Source organism: Sus scrofa, chromosome 4, assembly GCF_054392235.1.
Source record: "Sus scrofa isolate SSC_HxYL_T2T_F1_AM1 chromosome 4, Sscrofa_HxYL_maternal_Yorkshire_Landrace_v2.0, whole genome shotgun sequence".
In the NCBI taxonomy this organism is placed as follows: domain Eukaryota; kingdom Metazoa; phylum Chordata; class Mammalia; order Artiodactyla; family Suidae; genus Sus; species Sus scrofa.
Window position 1 is genome coordinate 1,674,642 of NC_139386.1, and position 19,663 is coordinate 1,694,304.

The 19,663-nt window shown below is 68.2% G+C and overlaps 1 protein-coding gene across 2 annotated transcripts in view; it reads right to left on the reverse strand.

Annotated features, from left to right (window-relative positions):
• Positions 1–19,663, reverse strand: part of ADGRB1 (adhesion G protein-coupled receptor B1) — a 76,580-nt gene that overhangs the window by 19,259 nt on the left and 37,658 nt on the right. For both annotated transcript variants that reach the window (XM_085020992.1, XM_085020991.1), the window contains exons 18-21: positions 8,443–8,584; positions 2,353–2,456; positions 1,080–1,182; positions 299–449 (exon numbers count right to left, since the gene is read on the reverse strand). In XM_085020992.1, the coding sequence (XP_084877118.1) occupies positions 299–449; positions 1,080–1,182; positions 2,353–2,456; positions 8,443–8,584 (500 nt within the window). The remainder of the gene's footprint in view (positions 1–298; positions 450–1,079; positions 1,183–2,352; positions 2,457–8,442; positions 8,585–19,663) is intronic.

The following is a 19,663-nucleotide window of genomic DNA, read 5'->3' on the forward strand; positions in this document are numbered from 1 at the left end:
CACGGAACGTGTAACAGAGGGGACAGGAGGTGGACGAATATGAGGACCCACAGAACTTGCAGGGACAGGAGGGCTGCCAGACTGGCAAATAAAGCAGGACTCCCAGGCGCATGTGACTGCAAATAAAAAGCGGAGTATCTTCCTCCGTCACACGTGCGTCCCAAACACTGAACGGGACGTACTCACACCACACGCTTACTCCCCATCTGAAACTCCGCCAGCAGCAGGCGTCCGTGTTCTCCCTGGGAACCCCTGGGGGGAGGGACGGGGGCACAAGGGCTGCGGGCCAGGCGCTCACCCCAGCCCAGGCACAGGAAGCGCTTGCGGATGAGGCGGTTCCGGAGGCGGCCTGTCACGGCCATGTAGGACTGCCAGGCCTCGGTGAGCACCCAGCAGAAGGAGGACAGGAAGAAGAAGTGCAGGAAGGCGGCCACCAGCGTGCACACCACCTACGCGGGCGGGGAAGGCTGGGAGGCGCTCGCTCGCCTGGCCCCCGCCTGGCCCCCACCTGCCCCCGGCGAGGGGCCCGGCGGGGCTGGGAGAGGCCCAAGCCCAGCATCCGCAGCAGCGACCCGGTCAACCCCCCAGGCAAGAAGCCACCGAGGGCTCGCCTGCCCCACTCCCTGCCCTGAGACAGGCTGTTGGACAGGGAGGCCCTGGTGGACAGCTGTGTGCTCTGCCCTCGAACGGCCAGGGACAGGCACCCCCTCTCCCCGGTTCCTCCCCAACGTGGACACCAAAGCCGCAGGAGCCCACCCGAAAGCCCCAGTTCAAGTCCACCCACTTAGCGGCTGGGGAACCCGAGGCCACCCAGCGAGGCCCAGCTCGGTGCCAGACGGTGGGCCCGGTCCGGGGCGGGAGCCGGCTCATCTCAATGAACCAGGCCAGCTGGAGCCTCTGGGCACCACGTACCCGTGCCCCGGCCAGGTGACAGCCCCCTAGGGGCTGAGCCCCGTGGCACGGTGGCAGGGGTACCCCAAGGGCTCTGTGCAGCTCTGCAGCCTCCTCCCTGAGCTTCCCGGGGTCCAAGGCCCGCTGGGGAGCACGGCCCTCCCGCGGTTCGCGCCCGGGCTGCTCACCTTGTTGCGGGTCTGGGTCTGCCCGATGAGGATGAGCGCGTTGGAGGAGATGATGGACAGGCAGAAGTTGATGAGGATGACCGACCGCTCGGAGCGGATGTACCTGCGGGGACGGTGGAGGCCACGGTCGGTGCCCAGCCGGGTCTCGGCTTCACAAGAGCTGGGGCGCCGCGGCCTCCAAGACCAGGGCAGCGCCTCCTCCACGCGGACACCGCTGCCACCCCCAGCACCAGCACCTCCATCACGGTCCCCCTCTGGGTGGCCGGCTGCTCTTGGGGACCGCGGGGGTGAGGTGTGACCACAGCTCACGGGACAGGGACCACCAGGAGCTTGGAAACGAGGAGCTTTGAAAACCCTGGGCCAAAACCTCAGCCCCACAGCGGCCCGGGGGGAGGGGCCGGGCCAGTGGGCCAAGGACGCCCACAGGAGCCTGAGGACAGGGCCTGGGAGGGGCGGGGCGGGGGGCACTGGATGTTGGTGTTTCAGGGCCACTGACCCTCCCGCATGAGTGCCTCTGTCCTTGGGCAGGACAGAGGAAGGGGACAGGAACGCTCAGACGGCCCCTCCCCCGACGGCCACATCGACCCCTCCTCCGTGGCCCGGGGCTGACACACTGGGAGCCTGGCCGGGGCCCAGCGAGTGGCTGCCAGGCGGGTGACCTTGGCTTGACCCTCCCTGTCCCACTGTCCTACAGCCCTGCTCCGGGGGGCCCGTGGCAGGGGAAGGGAGTTGGGACCGGCCCACCGCTTGCGTGACGCCTGTGTCTCCACACACCCGTCCCTCTCCCCAGGCCGGTGGCTGGCTGGGACGGGCTCGCTCCCCCACTGCCAGGGCCTGCGCCCCAGACGCCACCACCAGCCAGACAGCACCCAGGGCACCGGGGCCCATGACAAGGTTTTGTGGCCACGTCCAAAGGACAAAACAGCACAGACAGGGCAGTGAGGGGTCTTGGGGCCCCCAGGTCACAGGGCAGAGTGCGAGCTGGGGCGTGGGCGCAGGGCACGTGGGCCAGGGATCACCTTCAGGGGGCAGCAGGCACCCCAGCCCGCCCTGCCCCCGCCATCAGTGCCATCAGCACCGGGGGACAGCAGTGGGGGAGGGGGGGGCGGGGGCGGGGCCGGAAGGGACAGAGCTGCCAACGGGGGAGGGAGGGAGGGAGGGAGGTGGGCCCTGGCCCCCACGCCCGCCGCCGCCCCCTCGACCCCGCCGCCCCCCCCGCCCTCGACCCCGCTGCCCCCTCCCGGGCCCCCCGGCCCCCCCGGGCCCCCACCACCTCCACACGGAGACGTAGATGATGATGAGCAAGAGCAGGGTCAGGGAGGACACGCCGCAGCCCACGATGAGCGTCACGGACGGCACGGCCACCTTCTCCATGCTCTGGCCGATTCGGGGTGGGAGAGAGAAGAGTGAGCCCCGGGGGGCTGCGCGCACACCGGGCGGAGCCCTCCCTCCACCGCCCGCCACGAGCCCCCCCGCAGCCCTTGGCCACCCCCCTGTGGCGCTGCAAGACCCCCCCGCTCCCCCGCAACAACCCAGCACCTGTGAGGGCGGGGGTCTCTGTCTCTGCCCCGCCGGGATGATCCCAGTTGCCCGCTAAGCCTGGCAGTAAACCCCCACCACTTCCAGGGAAGGAGCCCGCCTGTGTAGGAGGTGGGTTCGCGGGGCCCAGCGGCCCAGCACGGCCACTCCCCGGCTCTGCGGCTCTGGGCAGAGGCCACGCTCTCAGCAGGGCCCCCACGGCTCCAGCGGCCTCAAGGGGCACCCCAACCCCCACCTTGCAAACCTAGGCCCCTCCCCCACACCTGCTCCGCCCACAGCCACCCCTTCCCCTCTCCAGGCCCTCCCACCAGCCCAGCGACAGCCCCCCACCCCGCCTCTCCAGCAGCAGCCAGAGGATTTCGTGAAATACCCTCCCAGCCTCTCAGAGCCCCTCGACCCACTCTGTGTCCACATGCCCCAAAGGCCACCAGGCCTGGCCCTGCCCCCTCCAACCCACGAGGCCACTCCCCCCTGCCCCCCTCCCTGCACTGGGCTGCCCCACCCCCCGTTCCACTCAGGGCCTGGCTCAGCCATTCTCTGCATGGGACCCCTGCCCGCCCAGCTGTCCCCTCAGGGGCAGTGCCTCTGGTCATTTGGGTCTCAGTTGCCCCTCTCAGAAGTCAACAGACCCCACTGCTCCCACCACCCGCCCAGTGAAGCCCTGAGCCCTGGCTGGTCCTTACACGTCCACGTGCACCCCTCCCCCGTGTGACTGCACGACCCACAGCCACCTGGCACCCCAGCGCCCCGGGCACACGGCTGCCGTCCACGCGCACCTGTTGAGGACCAATCAAGGTCCCTCTGTGTGGGACCCAAAGACAACTCTGGGCGGTGGAGACAGCCAGCCCCGGCCCGCCCACCATCTCCAGGACTGAGAACGGAGGTCCCAGGATGCCGGGGGTGCCTGACCAGAGGACAACGGGCTTCCTGAGGGCGCCCCCACCCCAGGGAGGACACCCTCCTGCCCTGCCCCACGTCTGCCCTGGCCGACACCCTTCTGACCCCTGCTGACCCAGCACACCCGGAGCAGGACTCCCACCCACCTTCTGAGGCCCTGGGATGGGGCCTTCCACCTTCCTCGGGTGCCCAAGGTCCCAGGCTCCTGCACAGGACACCCCAGGATCTGCTCCCACGGGGCCAGCGCCCAAACCGTGCAGTACTCCGCAAGCCAGGGCGCAAATCATTCAAGGTCACCCAGGCAGTCAGCGGTCCCTGGGGGCACACCCGCCCGGATGAGGCCCCGACAGACTTGTGCGTTTCTCCACGAGAGCTGAAGGTACCAGGGAAGGGGCTCTAGGCTGCAACCAGCACCCTTGAACTCACCAGGTAACCTCGGGGCCCTGGCCAGCCACGCAAGTCACGGGCGGCCGAGTAAGTGGCTCACGCCTGCTCCCCGGCTGGCTCGGGCCCCGACCTCCGCGGCCATCTGCCTCCACCTGCCCTCATTAGGCCTGGCAGCCACACGCCCGCCAGCTCGCCCACCTGCCGCCCGCTCCCTCCTCCTCTCCGCCTGGCTCATCCGTCACTTTTGACAGCCACGGCCCTGCATGTTCGCAAGAATGTGGGGAGGGGAAAAGGGACAGAAACGTGGGCAGAGATGTCAGGGAACTCCAGGTTGGGAGAGCAGACTAGAGACCTCAAGGGTAAGAGACTGGCCCCGATCCACACAGAGAGCCAAAGAAGCAGGCCAGCTTCCCGCTGGAGACTGGCTCCCCAGCCAAGCTCCGTGCCGCCCCAGGGCCTCTGCAACACGCGGGTCCCTCCCTGTGCTCTTCCTCTGACCTCCACAAGGCCGGCTCTCCTCTCGGCTTGGCTGGCACCTCCCCACAGAGGCCCTCACCAAACCAGGCCCTCGGCTCTCGTCCCGTCCCTCTGGCTTGGGTCTCTCCCAGGAACGGGTCTCTCCCGCCGCGCTCAGCCCGGGCTCTGCCCGTTTGTTCCCCCCACGGTTGTTGTCCGTTTCTACCACGTGAATTCCCTTCCAGTCTCCCAAACCCACACGCTGACTTCTGAGAGCAGCCTCTGCCTCCCGCCACCACGCCAGCACCACACAGCTCACCGCTACCCACAGGTAAGCCCCGACTCCAGCACAGCCTGAGCCCCGGCCCTGGTCCCCCTCTGAGCCCCGCCCCGGGTCCCCCTCTGAGCCCCGGCCCTGGCCCCACTCTGAGCCCCGGCCCTGGTCCCCCTCTGAGCCCCGGCCCTGGTCCCCCTCTGAGCCCCGGCCCTGGTCCCCCTCTGAGCCCCGGCCCTGGTCCCCCTCTGAGCCCCGGCCCTGGTCCCCCTCTGAGCCCCGGCCCTGGTCCCCCTCTGAGCCCTGGCCCTGGCCCCACTCTGAGCCCCACCCCGGGTCCCTCTCTGAGCTCTGGCCCTGGTCCCCCTCTGAGCCCCGGCCCTGGTCCCCCTCTGAGCCCCGGCCCTGGTCCCCCTCTGAGCCCCGGCCCTGGTCCCCCTCTGAGCCCTGGCCCTGGCCCCACTCTGAGCCCCACCCCGGGTCCCTCTCTGAGCTCTGGCCCTGGTCCCCCTCTGAGCCCTGGCCCTGGCCCCACTCTGAGCCCCACCCCGGGTCCCTCTCTGAGCTCTGGCCCTGGTCCCCCTCTGAGCCCCGCCCCTGGTTCCCCTCTGAGCCCCGCCCCTGGTCCCCCTCTGAGCCCCGCCCCTGGTCCCCCTCTGAGCTCCGCCCCTGGTCCCCCTCTGAGCCCTCCCACAGGCTGAGCCCCAATCCCAGTGACACTAATAACACGGTTCCAGACACATCACAGAAGCAACCCTACCACCGACTGCGCCTCACAGACTGTTTACTACAGGCCAGGCTATGTCGACGCCGTGAACCCCTCACTAGGTTCGGTCCCCACCCCGGCTCTGAGGCAGGTGGCCTCGCCCCCTCAGAGGTGTGACTCAGAGCAGTTACTCAACCTTCCGGCCGTCACGGGCTCACAGCGGCACGGCCGGACCTGACTCTCTGGCTGCGTGCAGGGGTGGGAGAAGCGGGGGGCACTGGGTCTCATCTGCCTTCACTCCGCCCCCGGGATCTGGCTCCTCCGCTGCAGGCACAGCACCCCATCTCACCATCCGGCCTCGGGCCCTAGGCCTGGACGCCGCCCCGGGACCACGGCACACACCGGGGAGCCGCTGCCGCTCAGACCCGAATCCACACGGCCAGTGCATGCTCCCAGCTCCATGCAGCAGAGGCAGTGGTGTGTCCCACGTTCCGCACCCAGTCCAGCTCACAGACACCACCCCACCCTCACTCCTGCTGGGGTCCTTCCAGGACCCCAAGTCCTGTTACCGTTCTCCCACTTCCCAGCTCTCCCTGCCCCGCCCTGCGCCCCCAACCCCACACCTCCCACTGGCTCCTCGCCTTTCTCAGCCCTCCCCCGAGCCTGCTGTGAATGCCTGCTCACCCCATTAGGACCTGACTCCTAAACCACCCCGGAGGGCTGAGCCCCAGGGCTTCTCCCGCCCCAGGCCTGGCTCAGCCTCTGTCTCCCCATCAGAGCCCGGGCCCCGCCAGGCCCCAGCCTGGGTGCTCAGTGGGCTCGGCCCAGCGTGTTTGGCTGCAGTCTCACCCTGGCGCTGGGCCCTTGCCCGCTCAGCACGGGCTCTGACAGCTGCTGAGCACAAGGTAGGGGCCAGGCCCACTCGGGCTCCTTCCTGCACTGCCCTGGGAGCTCAAGGCCCTGGCTTCAGTGTTCATGGGGTCAGACAGAACCGACCACCTCGCCACCTATGGGTGAGAAGACAGGCTCACGTGGGCAGCCTGTTCTTGGTCCCCTGGCCGGTGGGTGACTCTGGCCACTGAGAGCACCCACCCCCTCGGACTCTTCTGGGACATGGGGACAAGGCGCGTGGACACAGCAGGTCAGGATGACACCGCGAGCCCCGCTCACTGCAGTGGCTGACCCTCCTGCCAAACACAGCCTCAAACCCTTCAGAGACCAAAGCTCTGTCCTCGGGGCCCGCCCCCGCCCCCCGCAGGCCCTGTCCTCGCACTCGCATCCTCAGAGGCGCAGGTCGGCTCTTCCTAGAAAGGCCCCCTGGGCACAAGCGCCTCCCTCCCCCGATTCCCCCAGTCTGCCCCTCACCCAGCGTGCGCCCCATGCCAGGCGGGCCTGGGGCTCAGCCTCCATCCTCCCAGGATGCAGTGGCCCTGCCCAATCCCCCCCCAGGCTCTCCAAGAGGACCCCCAGCAACTGGCCAATCCCTCCTCGCAGCCACTCTCAGCAGCACGGGGTCACTTCCCTTTTACAGGGGTGAAAACCGAGGCTCGAGGCCAGTCTAGGGTGACTGTGTGCGAGGGGACAGAATGGGTTTCGAGATTCAAGCAGACCCTTCGGGCCAGACCCTGGGCAGACAGGAGAGGATCTGGGCACATCCTGCTCTGGAAACGCCGCCCCCCCCCCACACACACATACAAGGAAGAGCAGCCACCCAGGACCCAAGGGGGGCCCTGCCCTGCTTGCTGCTCCAGCCTCGTGGGGACCCAGGAAGCCCCGGCCCACTGACGGCTCCTCTGTGCGGAAAGCCACCTCTTCCAGGGAGCCCCCGAGCATGGCTCTGGCTGCTGCCTCAGGGCCTGCCCTGGAACCAACACCACCAACAGACCCATCACGGGGACAGCCTGAGGAGAGGGCACCCTGGGATCAGGGCCAAGAGCACAGACCCCTGGGCAGCAGACCCACCCTGAGACCTTGAGCAAGGCCCCTCCCTGGGCCTCAGTTTCCCCGCCTGTCAACGGAAAGGTTTAGTGGCAATGACCTCTAAGGTCCTGTCAAGCTCGGGCCCTCTGGGGGATCCTGGCCGCACTCCCTGCCCAAGTCCCCGAGGACAAAGTGGGGTGGGGGGACTGCACTCAGAGAGGCCCGGAGCCATCTTCTACGTGAAAACTGGGATTCGGTAGGGGACAGCCAGGCCACCCCTACCCCCCAAGGCAGCGTCCCCCTCCTACTCGGTCCTCCACATGTGCCGCCTGAGGACCCTTCCACACAAGGCCTGGGCCTGGGTGCTCAGTGAGCAAGGACCCTGCCCTCCTCCGGGAGCCTGGCAACCTGGCTAGCGGCCCCGGCTTTGCTGGGTCCAGTGAGCGTAGCGCAGCCCTGGGCAAGAGCGCCCACCAGCCTTCGTTGGCCGGGCCCAGCACCCGGGGCCCAGCCAGCGAACTGGCCCCAGATGCTGTCGCCATGGAAACCGGCAGCCCCCACAAGAATCACAGGAACAAAAAGGAGGCCCTGAGTGAGGGGGCCTTCCTGGGGAGGGCTGCTGACCTGGGCCCAGGCCAGCACCCTCTCCCCTCTGGACCCCCACCTGGGGACACGACGGCCTCCAAAGAGCAGGATCCACTTAGGGTGGGTGGGGAAGGACCGCCCAGGAAGGTGGCAGCCCTTCCCCCTCCCTGTCCAGGGCAGGCTAGGACCCTGCCACCGCCTGGGGAAGGACCCCCCACCCAGGGAAGGGGCAGACCCGGCTGGGCCCAGGCCACCCCTTCGGCCAGCCCCCAGCGCCAGAGGCCCAGCCTGCTCGGCTCCCCAGAAGGAGAGTCAGCTCCCTCCCGGGTCCGAGGTCCCAAGGAGGGCGGGGGACACTCACCCACCAGTCGTCGTCCCCCCCACCCCCTCCCGGGGCCCCAGCCCCGCTCCTCCCAGGCCTGCCCCCAACTCCACACCACCACCCACTCGGCTCCCGCCCGCCCTCTCCAGAGGCCCGGGCCCCGCCGCCCAGGCCACGGGGGGGCTGGGGGCGCAGCGGCCCCTCCCCGCGCCGGCCGGGCCCGGAGGCGACCGGCAGCCCCGCAGCCCCCTCCCCGCGCGCCCGCCCGGGGTCTCACCGCGTCGGCGCTGAGCTGGGCTAAGATGGCGAAGGTGGAGAGCCGGTCACAGAGGCAGCGCGTCCGGAGGGCGTCGAGGGGCACCGTGCGGCAGCCGCGCCACGACCAGGGCCCGAGCTGCGGGGGGGCGGGGGAGGAGGGTCTGGGGGGGCGGGACACACGGGGGGGGGAGACAGGGGCGGCGTGAGCGGCGGCCGGCCGCGCCCCGGGCCCGAGCCCCGGCCCCGGCCCCGCGTCCCGGCCCGCGCCTGCACCTGCGCCCGCCGCCGCCGCCGCCGCCGCCGCGCGCGCCCCGCCGGCCCCCGGAGCCCCGCGCCCCATCGCCGCCGCCACCGCCGCCGCCGCCGCCGCCGAGCCACGGGAGAGCGACTCGCGGGAGCGGGGGCCGGCGGGGCCGGCGGGGCGCCGAGCCCTGGCCCCGCGCCCGGAGAGCGCCCCGCCCCAGCGCGGGCCCGGGAGGGGCGCGTGGGCGCACGTGGAGCGGGGCGCCGGGCTGCGGAGCGCGTGCGGGCCGGGCCGGCGGCCGGGCGCCTCTGCGCCTCCCGCCCCGGCGTCCCGGCGTCGCGCTGGTGACCTTGGGACCGCCCCGCCCCCACAGCCACCTCCCGGGGGCGGGGCGGGGGGCACCGGGAGCGAAGCAGCCTTCCCCTGGGGTGGGGAAGCCGCCCGAAAGGGCCCCCGGCCGGCCGTCGGACTCCGGTCCCTCCGGAGGTCGGCCGCTCGGGATGGCCCTGGTTCCCTTCAAACACCCACGGGGGAGAGCCTCAGTGCCCCGGACTGAGCTACTCTGCAGACCGGCCGCTGTTAATCCAAGACCCCACCCTTCATGCCCACGGCGTCCAGCCAGCAGGGCTGCCAGAGAGGCTCAGGGAGCGCCTGGCCCGGGCCCTGGACCGCAGGCTGCCCGGACAGGCAAGACCGATGCGCAGTTCAGGAGCCACAGCTGGGAGGGGTCGCCTTCTGCATCAGGGCAGCAAGAGCCCCAGCCCCCCTCCCAACGCTGGAGACCCTGCCGGCCCCAGGCCTTCAGGGGAGAATCCGGGCTCTTCAGCAAGTCTGCCCTCCGCCTGCCCTAGATCCCTCAGCCCCGGAAGGAGGGAGCTGCAGGTGCCTTCCACAGCCCTCGGCCTGCCTCCCCCATCCCAGCCTCTCCGCTCCGGCCCCCCTGCCCTCCCCGAGAAGCCCTGACCCCAACCCAGCTGCCTCTGCTCAACACCTGGACTTGCAAACGACCTTCCCTGGCTGTGTCACCCGGGAAGTCAGTCCCCGCCCCTAGCTCCAGTTTCCTCATCTCTAAGTTGGGGAGGGGACAGTCCAGGGGATAACAGGACCAGCCCCACACAGCGTCTGCACCGGCATCTTTAGCAATGTTTAGGGGCCCCACTGCAGGCATCACAGAACCCAGGGTGGCTTCTGTTGAATCGGAGACATTACACAATCTCCCTTCTGAGCCCCAGGCCCCAGGGGAGAAGGGACGCCGTCAAATCTTCTTTTCTCTCTTCACCCCCCCACCGCCCCCCGACGGGGAAGGACCTGTTTCACAGAGAAGGACTGAGGCCCAAGGTGACAGCTAGGCCAGGCCTAAGCTCTGCAGAATGCATCAGGTGCCACAGGAGCGGAGGTACACAGCCCGGCAGAGCCCAGGTAGGGCCAGGGCCAAGGCCACAGCCTTGGCCGCAGCGCCTGGGAGGGAAGCCAGGGGCTCGGCTGCCTTCACGGCCCCTCTTCCCGGCCCCCTATCCCGCAGGCCCAGAGTCCCTGACATGGAGTGGAGCGGAAGTCAGAACCTATTAAGGTCTTGGTAGGGAGCCTCCTCCCCTTCCTTCCTCTGTAAAAGACCCTGCTAGTTGCAGAACCAGGAACAAGACCTGGGGGTGGAAGGAATGGGAAAGGGAGTGGGGGCCCTGGAGCTCCCAGTGACACCCAGGTCCAGCCTGGTCCCCCTGCACCCTCAACAGAGGTTTGCTGAGGCCTCGCTCGGCTGTCCGGGGCCCCTCCCTGCGTCCCCCAGCACCACAGGGGGCACCAAGCCTAGGCTGCCCTCTGTCCCTCCCACCCCCAGAGTGCCCCGTCCTCACGCCTGGGGGTGCACGTGCAGGCGTGCACTGCCCGAACACCAAGACAGCCAGTGTGGCCCAGGCCAGAAGCCACCAAGGCCCAGTGCACTCTGAGGAGGAGTCCTGCAGGTGCTTCGGCCTGGAGACAGCACCTCCCCGTCTCAAGCTGACCAGCTTAGCCAGGATAGTGGCCCTGTGCCTGCTCCTAGGAGCAGGAGGCTGTGGCCGGCCGGTCCTGGATTCAAATCCCAGCTCTAATTCTCACGATCCAGGCATGGACACGGCTCAGCCCCTCTCCTCCGAGTGGAGGGGACCAGGAACCCAGCATTTCCGCCTGCTGAGGCCTGCTGGGAGGGTCAGGAGGGGACAGGACCCCTGGCTTGGGGTGAGGGGAGCCGGGCTGGCTGGGGCCAGCAGCCTGGCAGGTTCCCAGGCAGCGCTGGCGGGTCTGCAGGGCGCCAAGCTGACAGCTGCCGGCCACCTCCTGGGAGGAGAGGCCAGCCCAGGCGGGTGGCTGGCCCCACAGGACTCGGGCTATGAGCGCTAATTAGCTTATCAGCTTCCCAGAGAGGGGGAGGGCGAGGGGTGCCGCCCACTCCGCAGAGGGCCTCAGGCTACGGAGGCCACAAGGAAGCCGAGAGCTAGTTGCTCGGGCTGGCCGCCTAGGACACGGGCAGCTGCGGGCTCACCCAGACCCTGCAGGCCTGCAGAGTAGGCGCTCTGGCCTCAGCCTCTCCCCAGCTCCAGTGTCCCCAGCTCCCGCAGGCCCTGGCACCCGTATCGGGGGAGCATGCTGGTGCTCCTGGCATGTGACACGGGGACAGGAACCCTCTCCTTGCCCCTCCCCCACCTCAACATCAATAGCATCCTATACATGCTCTTGTGTCCTCTTTGCAATAATCCTCAGCTCAGCTCTGTGGAAACTGAGGCTCAGGGAGGTGGTGGGACTGCCTGAAGTCACACAGCAGTAGAACAGGAGGGCCAGGATTCCAGTTTTCCTGTCTGGCTACTGCACATGTCCCAGAAGTCCTGTGACACCTGAGCCACTGGCCTCTGAAGAGCAGATTGGAAAGGGACCCTCAAGGATGGCCTAAGACCCAGACGGGGGGGGGGCGGGGGGGGTGACCTGCCCAAGGCCCATCCCACCCAGGGCAGAGCTCAGCCAGTGGAGGCTGCCCAGGCCACCAGCCGAGACTTGCATGTTGCACTGGGCATCCGCCGAGGATGGGCCCTGGGCAGGACAGGTGGGCCCTGGGCAGGACAGGTCCCCTGTTGCATCTTCAGCACAGCCTGACCTGGGAAAGGTCAGAGGGCCCTCAGCTCTCCTTTCAGCAAAACATCCAGGACCCATCCTCTTATATCTACATCCGGAAGTTCTGCCCCACATCTGACCCCAATCCTTCCTGCTTCAGGAGACACCTGCTATCCTCTGCCGCGCAGGCAGGTCATTCCCTCTTGGCGCACAGCGACTGCTCCTACACGTGGGAGACCATTTGCTGCCTCTTGTCTGAGCTTCAGAAACTTGGTCTATCTGGGTCAGAGAGCCAGGCCCCCCTCCCGGGCCCAGGCCCGAGGAATCTGGGTCGGTGACGCCTGCCCCTCCCACCCCCCAGGTTCAGGGTGAGAGAAGGAGCTGGAGCAGGGGCCCTCCCCGCCTGAGCTGAGGGGAGGTGGCCTGGGGCCCCAGGCGCCTCAAACACAGCTCCTGGGCTGTGTCTCCCTCATCTGATCGGCGCCTCCAGGACACGTCCCATCAGACCAGAACCCCCAGAGCAGGGCTGTGCCTCCCCCACGGGCCAGGGCCCCCAGGAAGATCCAGCCACTGCCCACCCTGCTGCCGGCGCCCAGGTCCTCACCACGGGCTCTTCCCTCCCTGCTCCTGCCAAGGCCCTCCTGTCCCTTGAACCCCCGTCTGAGCTCTTCCGCTGCTCTGAGCCAGCCCTCTACACGCCCTGGGCCACGACGCTCTGCTGCCCCTGCCCCTGGATGCCCCGGGGTCAGGCCTGAACACACCTGCATCAGCCTCCCTCCCTGGGCAGCTGGCCTCCTGTGCCCACATCCCCTGCCCCCAGGGGTCCTTGAGATAGCAGCAGGCCAGTCCCTGCCATGGTGAATGCTGCTCCTCCAGTGTCTGTCTGGGGCCTGCACACCCACCTACTGGGCCCGGCCGGGCTGGCTCCGCCTCCACAGCCACAGCCATGGGTCAGCACCCTGGCTGCCCCAGGAAGGCTGTCCCTGACCCACGGGCTCCATCTGAGAGTCCTCCCGCCTCTGCCCGGTTCTCCCACCGCGAATGCTGGCCTGATGCTCCCGCTGGTGTCCTCCTCCAGGACGGCAGGATGGGGCCTGGCTTTCTGCCCCACCGCCAGCACCCAGTGGGGGTGGACTCTGGATGGCCAGGCAAGGTCCCCTCCGCCCTTCCAACCTGGCGGCGACCTGCAGGACCCCTTCTCCCCCCTCCCTCATACCTACAGTCTCATCAGCCTCTGGCCTTCCTTTCACCGCTGCACCCCACTCCATGGCCACCACGCTCCTGGGACCTGCCCCTGCTGGCCTCTGTACAGGGCCATATTTTGAAATAACACAAGGACATGGACTTCTGCTCAAAACCTTCCCACGGCTCTCTCTGCACTCAGAGCAAAGGCCACGCTGCCCTCAGGCCCCACAGCCCCCGGGGACTGGCCCACCCTCTCCGACCCTCCCCACTCTCCCCTGCGGCCAACTCGGACCCAGAAGCACAGACGCTGCCTTGTTCCGACCTCAGCACCTGGGCAGAACTGCAACTTCATCCTCGCGGCCCAGGTGAGCCGGCTCAGGGAAGGCAGCCAGAGGGGAGCGGCCTGGCCCCCATCCGGCCCAGAAAGCCCCCCGGGGACCTCCCCCAGGGCCCAGGACCTGCGTCACTCCTGCCATCACGCTCCCTGCAGCGCCCAGACACGGCCCGGTCCAGCCAGCCCGGGACGGGGATCGGCGCGGTGAGGCCTGTCTTCGCCTTTGGGCAAATTCCCTCCAGGGCACTTGGAGCTGAGCTGCCTCCCAGGTGAAGTGGGTGCTGGGCAGGGAGACCACCGGGACACCACTGGGCACAGGGCCCAGCCCGTCGGGGGGCAGTGCCGGGGGGGTGGGGTGCATGGAGAGCCCCTGCCCACCAGCGCACGGAGCCAGGGCCTCCGCCGCATTCAGGATGCCTCCTGCAGCCCACAAAGCAGGTGCTATTATGGGACTCTGTGCTTCAGGGTCCCCTGGGGTTTGATGGGCTAAATGACACTGGAGTGTGGATGACTCACGCTGGTCCTCCCACACGGCAGAAAGAAGCCGGAGTGGGCACAGCTCTCCCGGCGAGGGAACAGGGAGCGGGCAAAAGGCGTCTCTGCAGGCGGGGCTTCGAGGAGCCCTTGACGCTCCTCAGCCTGGCCCTGGGGCTCCCTAGACCACCCATGCCAGGCGCAAGCCCCGTAGATCACTGACTTCCGACCCACAGACCAAGGTTGGTGCTGAGTCTCCTCCTCCAGAGAGTCTGCCTGGATAAGCCTCATGTTCCTGGGCATTGCGCCTGGCGCTTCCAACAGGTCCCGCCCTGCCGCTGTGCTGGGGCTCCCTTCCCGAGACCCACGTCCCCAGCAGCTGAAGTGCACGGTGACTCTCGCGTCCCCCACCGCCAGCCCTGGCAGCCCTGCCTGCACGTGCCGGCCCAGATGGAACCGCTGGTGACTCAGAACACAGGCGTCCCTCCGGCCTCCAGTCCTTGATCTTGGCCAGTCCTCCTGACTACACACCCTCCTGTCCCCTGGCTGACTCAGCCTTGTCCTCCAGGAAGGCACTGCCATCTCCAGGAAACCTCCTCAAGCTCCCGCTCTGTGCCCGGCCCCCACCTGGCACTGACCTGTGAGAACCCCCGGGGCAGGCCAGTGGTGGGGGGCAGTGCTTGTGGCCCGGGCCTCCTGGGGGCAGGTATCTGCCCGACCTGGCTCTTGCTGAGTGACCTGCCAGCTGACACCCCCCTCAGGCCTTGTCCCAGCCCATGGGGCGGGCTCTCTGGGCACTGACAGCATCTAAGGCTCCCTCACATCCGTGGGTCTGGGACCAGAGCCCCCAGGGCTTCTCACGTTCCCAGCCAAGAGGCCACTCTCCTGGCTCCCACCTGGCGCCGGCCACACTCTGAGTCAGGACTTCCAGCGCAGGCCTGCCCCCAGCTGGAAACCTGGCCATCCTTGGGGCCTGCTGGCTCGCTGTCTGTTCCACCCACCCACCAGGGCAAGGCTGCAGAGGCCAGGGGCAGCCTGCCAGGCAGATGGGGGCCCTGGAGAGGGTGGGACCCTGAGCCCCCAGCCCTCCAAGGACGTGATCTGGCCTGGGTGGGCTGGGCTCCTCCAACCCCTGCCCACCTGCGAACTCCCCCAGCTCAGAGGCCGGCACCCCAGGAACCCCACCTGAGGCGCTGCCCCTCACTCGCTCGGACCTTTACCTGCGGCACCTCTGGCCCACACCTGTCTGACCTGTCCCCTCCCCCTGCCAGCCCAGGCGACACCCCACCCCCTCACCCTCCAGCCACTGACGCAGCTGGAGGTGAGGCCGGTACCTCACTCACTTGTTGGGCAACGGCGTCCGTGGCCTGCCTGGTCGGGCCCTCTGCTCAGTGCCACGGGCACTTCCCTGGCTCTAGTAGATTCCAGACTGGCCCAGCTTTGTCTCCTGCCGGAACCCCCCCCAGCCCCCCGCAGACCAGGAGGCCTCGCGAGCCCCTCCCACTAGTGCCCTCACCCTGTCTGCCGCCGGCCTCGGCAGCTGCCCCACGGGTGCGCCCTGGTCCCCCGAGGAGGCGTCTACAATTCCTCCGAAGGGCTGAGGCCACCACCACCTTAACTGTCGCCACAACCTCCGCCTCGCGGCGCTCACCGCCAGCACCAACCACGTCACCCTCAGCGACGCCATCAAGACCTGCCACGTCGCCATCTCTGCTGCCGACACCCTCACCACCACCGCGCCAGTCACAGCATCCCTGCTGCCAGCGTCAAGAACGGACGACCGTGCCACCCTCACCGCCCTCACCACCACCCCGACGCCATCACCATCATCAGACCATCGTTGCCAACACACCAGAGTGGGCTCTGGGAGGATGAGGGGGACGGGGACCGACGGGAGGTGGCAGGCAGAGCCTGGGCGGGGGCAGTCCTCCTTCTGGGAGGCCGCAGAGAACCCAGGCACCGGCACGCCTTGCCACCAGGACGTGGAGCTCAGGGACCTTGCTGACGGAAGGACGGGCGGACCGACGGAAATCCCTGCCAGGAGTGCCCCGAAGTACCTCTGTTTCCAGCCAGGCTCGGCCCCTCCCAGAGAGGCGACGGCCCTGTCCTCTCACGCACCCTCCCTGCACCAAGTGGCCTGACAAGGTGCCCAAAGCAGCCCCCCTCGGAGCCCTGGGCCTCAGTGGAGGAGGGAATTGAACCCTGGCACCATCCAGCGAACTCAGGGACCAGTGCTGTCCTCCTGGGGGGTGCCCCCTCCTCCCTGAGGGCAACTCCAGGCTCCTCCTCCTCATGGAGCGCCCCCCAGACCCGTGCCCAGCAGGGGTTCAGGCCCCATGATGGCAGAGGCCAGGAGGCAGGAGGAGGGGAGGCCTGGAAGCCGGGCTGTCCAGCTCCAGGCCCCTGGCGGTGCCACAGGCCCCCGACCATGCAGTCACTTGACTGAGGACAGTCAAGGTGGCTGACTTCACCGGCCCCCCCCGCCTCGGCTGCCCTGCGTACCCCCCACCCCCACCAGTACAGGCCTCCTCCCCAAACCCAGAAGCCAGGGGCGTAGGCCACCCCTGCTGCTGGCCAGCAGATGCTGTGAGTTCAGGGCTGGCCACACTCTGCCTCCCTGATCCCCCATCCTTACGACTCCATGGTCACCAGGCTCATAGGGCCACACACTCCCTCCACGGACATGGGGCCGGGGCGGGGGTCGGGGAGTTGGGGGGGGGGGGACGCGCAGCCGAACCGGAGACTCTCGTGCCCTGTCTCATCCCAGGAAGGCTCCCCACATGCTGATGCCCCTGGCCCTCAAGCACACGTCTGAGATCCCTACTCTGCTCCCGCACAGGGCCTGCCCCCAGGGCCAGCACCGGCAGACAGCAGCCCCCTGCCGCCGTGCTCTCCAGCAGGAAGGGGAAGCGGGAGAAGAGGGCAGGGCGACAGGGAGGGGTGGCTGGGGGCCAGCGCTGGCCACCCCATCCTCTGCTGCTGCCTGGAGGCGCCTGGCAGAGGCTGGGCGAGGGCAGGGGGCCGAGGCTGAGTCGCATCTCACAGGCGAGGAAACTGAGGCGGGGCTTGCGTGGCCGGAGCCAGGGACCCCGAGCTGGAGGAAGGGACAGCCTGATGGGCCAAGCAAGGCTGCAGGACCCCATGGACCCAAGCAGGCACTCCCGTGGGGACAGCCTAGAGCCCAGACTCTTTGGCCCCCAGGCTCCTGGGAGAGCCCCTCCCATCCCATGTCCACAAGTGAGGAAGGGGCGGGCCCACCAGGGCCAGGCAGCCCCATAGATGTCTTGCCGGGTGGAGGGGGCATCTGGGAGGCAGGACCCTCCCCACGGTCAGACCACGCTGGGCAGACTGGATTCGGTGGGTGCAGGGAATGGATGACTGAGTCGATGGAGGAAGGAATGAATGGGCGAATCCCCAGGGGCCTGAGGGACCCCCTTCAGATGGGGTGGGTTCCAATGGCTTCTATTCGCCTCCCCAGGGGGCTTACTACGTACCGGGGGCTAGGGGGAGCCCTGGACCACGGATGGGAGACCCAGCCCCGCCTGGGGCGGGGCTCACACTGCCAGGGGGCTGGGGTGGGGGGGTTGGTCCAGGCATGTGGATACACAGCAGCCCGGGGTCAGAGCCGGGAAGAAGTGGACAGCGGTGATGCAGGAAAGGGGAGAAGGCCTCCAGGAGCAGGTGGCTCTTGAGGCTGGAGCAGAGGGCACAGGGTCCAGGGGTGAAGACTCCAAGCATTCCAGCTGGCACCGAGAAGGGCAGTGGCGAGGGGGCCCGTGGGGCTGCCAGCCAAGGGTGGGGGACATGCAATGTTGCAGGTTCTGAGCCCAGCTGCTGTCCCTGGCCGTGACCTCACGGCTATCTGTCCTCTCCAGCTCCCAAGCCTGGCAAGGGACCGGCCGGCCCAGGCTCAGACACCCCCGAGGAGAGGGCCCGCCCACAGTGGGCCTCTGCCAGCCCCTGCTGCTCCCCAGGGACAACGTGGGGGGAGACAGAGAAGGGAGGGGCGCTGGGGGAGGGGCTGGGGCTGAGTCCAGGCCAGGGGCAGGAGCAGAGGCTAGACAGTGGGGGGGGGGGGTCTGGCTTCTGAGAGCAGCGCGGCACCCCTCCCCCCGGCCCCCGGCCCCCGCCCCGGTGAGGGGAGCAGAGCACATCCCCCACCCTACGCCACCCCCCCATGCTCTCGGGTGGGGTGGATTCCGAGGCCCTTCCCAGGCCACCAAAAAGGCCTCTGTTGAGCGCATCTCCCACCCCACCCCCTCCTGGGCCCTCAGCCCGCCTCCTCCGCCCCCTTGAGGAACCCGGCCGCGTGGGAGAAACTGGGCTGAGAACCGGCTGCTGACAGCGACCTGGGGACCCTGCCAAGTCTCCCTTCCGCTTGCCCCCCTCGGCCTGCCCCCTCACTGCCCTCTCCAAGGAAACCAAGGATGGATGTGGGGCCAGGCTCTTAAAGGGACCGGGACACGCACTTGGGCAAGGTCCCTGGGGAGGGGCTGGGCCTGGGTGCCGAGCATCCCCCAGAACAGCCGCACCTGGAGGGGCTGGGGTCTGCACGGAGGGGATAGAGACAGACTGACATGACCCGCAGGGTGGCCCTGGGCTTGGCAAATAGCACTTGGGGCCCCAGTGTCTTCAGCCAGATGGAGCCAGCTTGTATGAGGAAATGAAGCAGGTCTAAAGGCACCTGGAGTGGGGTCAGGCCTTCAGGAAAAGACTGGACATGTCACCCCCTCCCCCAGCCCGTCCCAGAGTCTGCTCTCCTGACGCAGGTTCCAGGGAGTAAAGCTGCCCAGCGCCCACCAGTTAGGGAAACCCCAACCTGACCGAATAGGAGCCTGCTGCAGGACTTCTCAGAGCCTTTATAGTTGACTCCAGCGTGGACCCAGGTGCACAAGACATGGTGGGCATGGAACCCTGCCCTTCCTGGAGCCCTCGGGGGACTGGCATCTGGCAGAACACCTCCCAACATGCCGGTATATAAGGATGAGCATCCTGGAGGGTGTGTGGCCCAGGCCTGGCTGGGACTGATGTCCCACACTGGGCCCCAGCTACCCCCTTTTCAAGTGAGGCAGAGCAGGCGATTTCTGAGGACCTTGCCAGCTCTGACTGTGACGCTCTATGTAACTCTCGGGTTATTTTTAAAAGGGAAACGGCAGGACGTTTGCGGCGTCTCTGAGGGCAAGACCGGGAGCTGTCCTTTCAGGACCACAGCCCTGCACTCCAGGCTGTGCTCCTGGCCTCCAGCAGCCCCGTGGGCCGCCCACCCACCCTTCCTCTGCCCTTTCCCCCCGTCCCCCAACCACCGAAACGCCTGAGGGTTCTGCAAAGACTCCCTTATCCTAACGCCAAGGGCCCTGCGCCCGAGGCCCCCGAGCCGCGGCCAGGCTGGCGGGGGCGGGGCGGGGTGGGAGAGGACCTCGAGTCTTGCTGTGAGCAGTCGCCTCAAGCACAAATGTTGAGCCCGCGTGTGCAAGTGTGTTTGTACAGCTGGGGGCGAGGCAGGTGGAGGGCCTGCACTGTGGGCGGAAGCCTCTGACTCAGACTTTCCAAGATGAGTGTGTCACATGGTTGACTGCTGAGTGTGCGTGGAAGAGGAGGCGGCCCCCCATGCACATGACACACGCACAAACACACGTGAACATGCAAAGTGATTCCAGATGAGACACAGGATCAGGGCTCAGCGTGTGCCCAGGACCAGGGTTCCGTGTGGGTTTGGGATCCAGGCTCCCTCAGAGACCAGGAACAGAGTTCAGTTATGGATCAAAAGCTCCCTACTGAGGTGACGGTCACTGGTGGCTCTCGTGCCCCCACTCACTGGCACTCCCCCCGCCCCCACCCTCGACACACACAATTCTGCAGCTACGTGAAACCCTTTCTCCTTCAAAGACACACAAACACAGGCCCACACCAGCACAGACC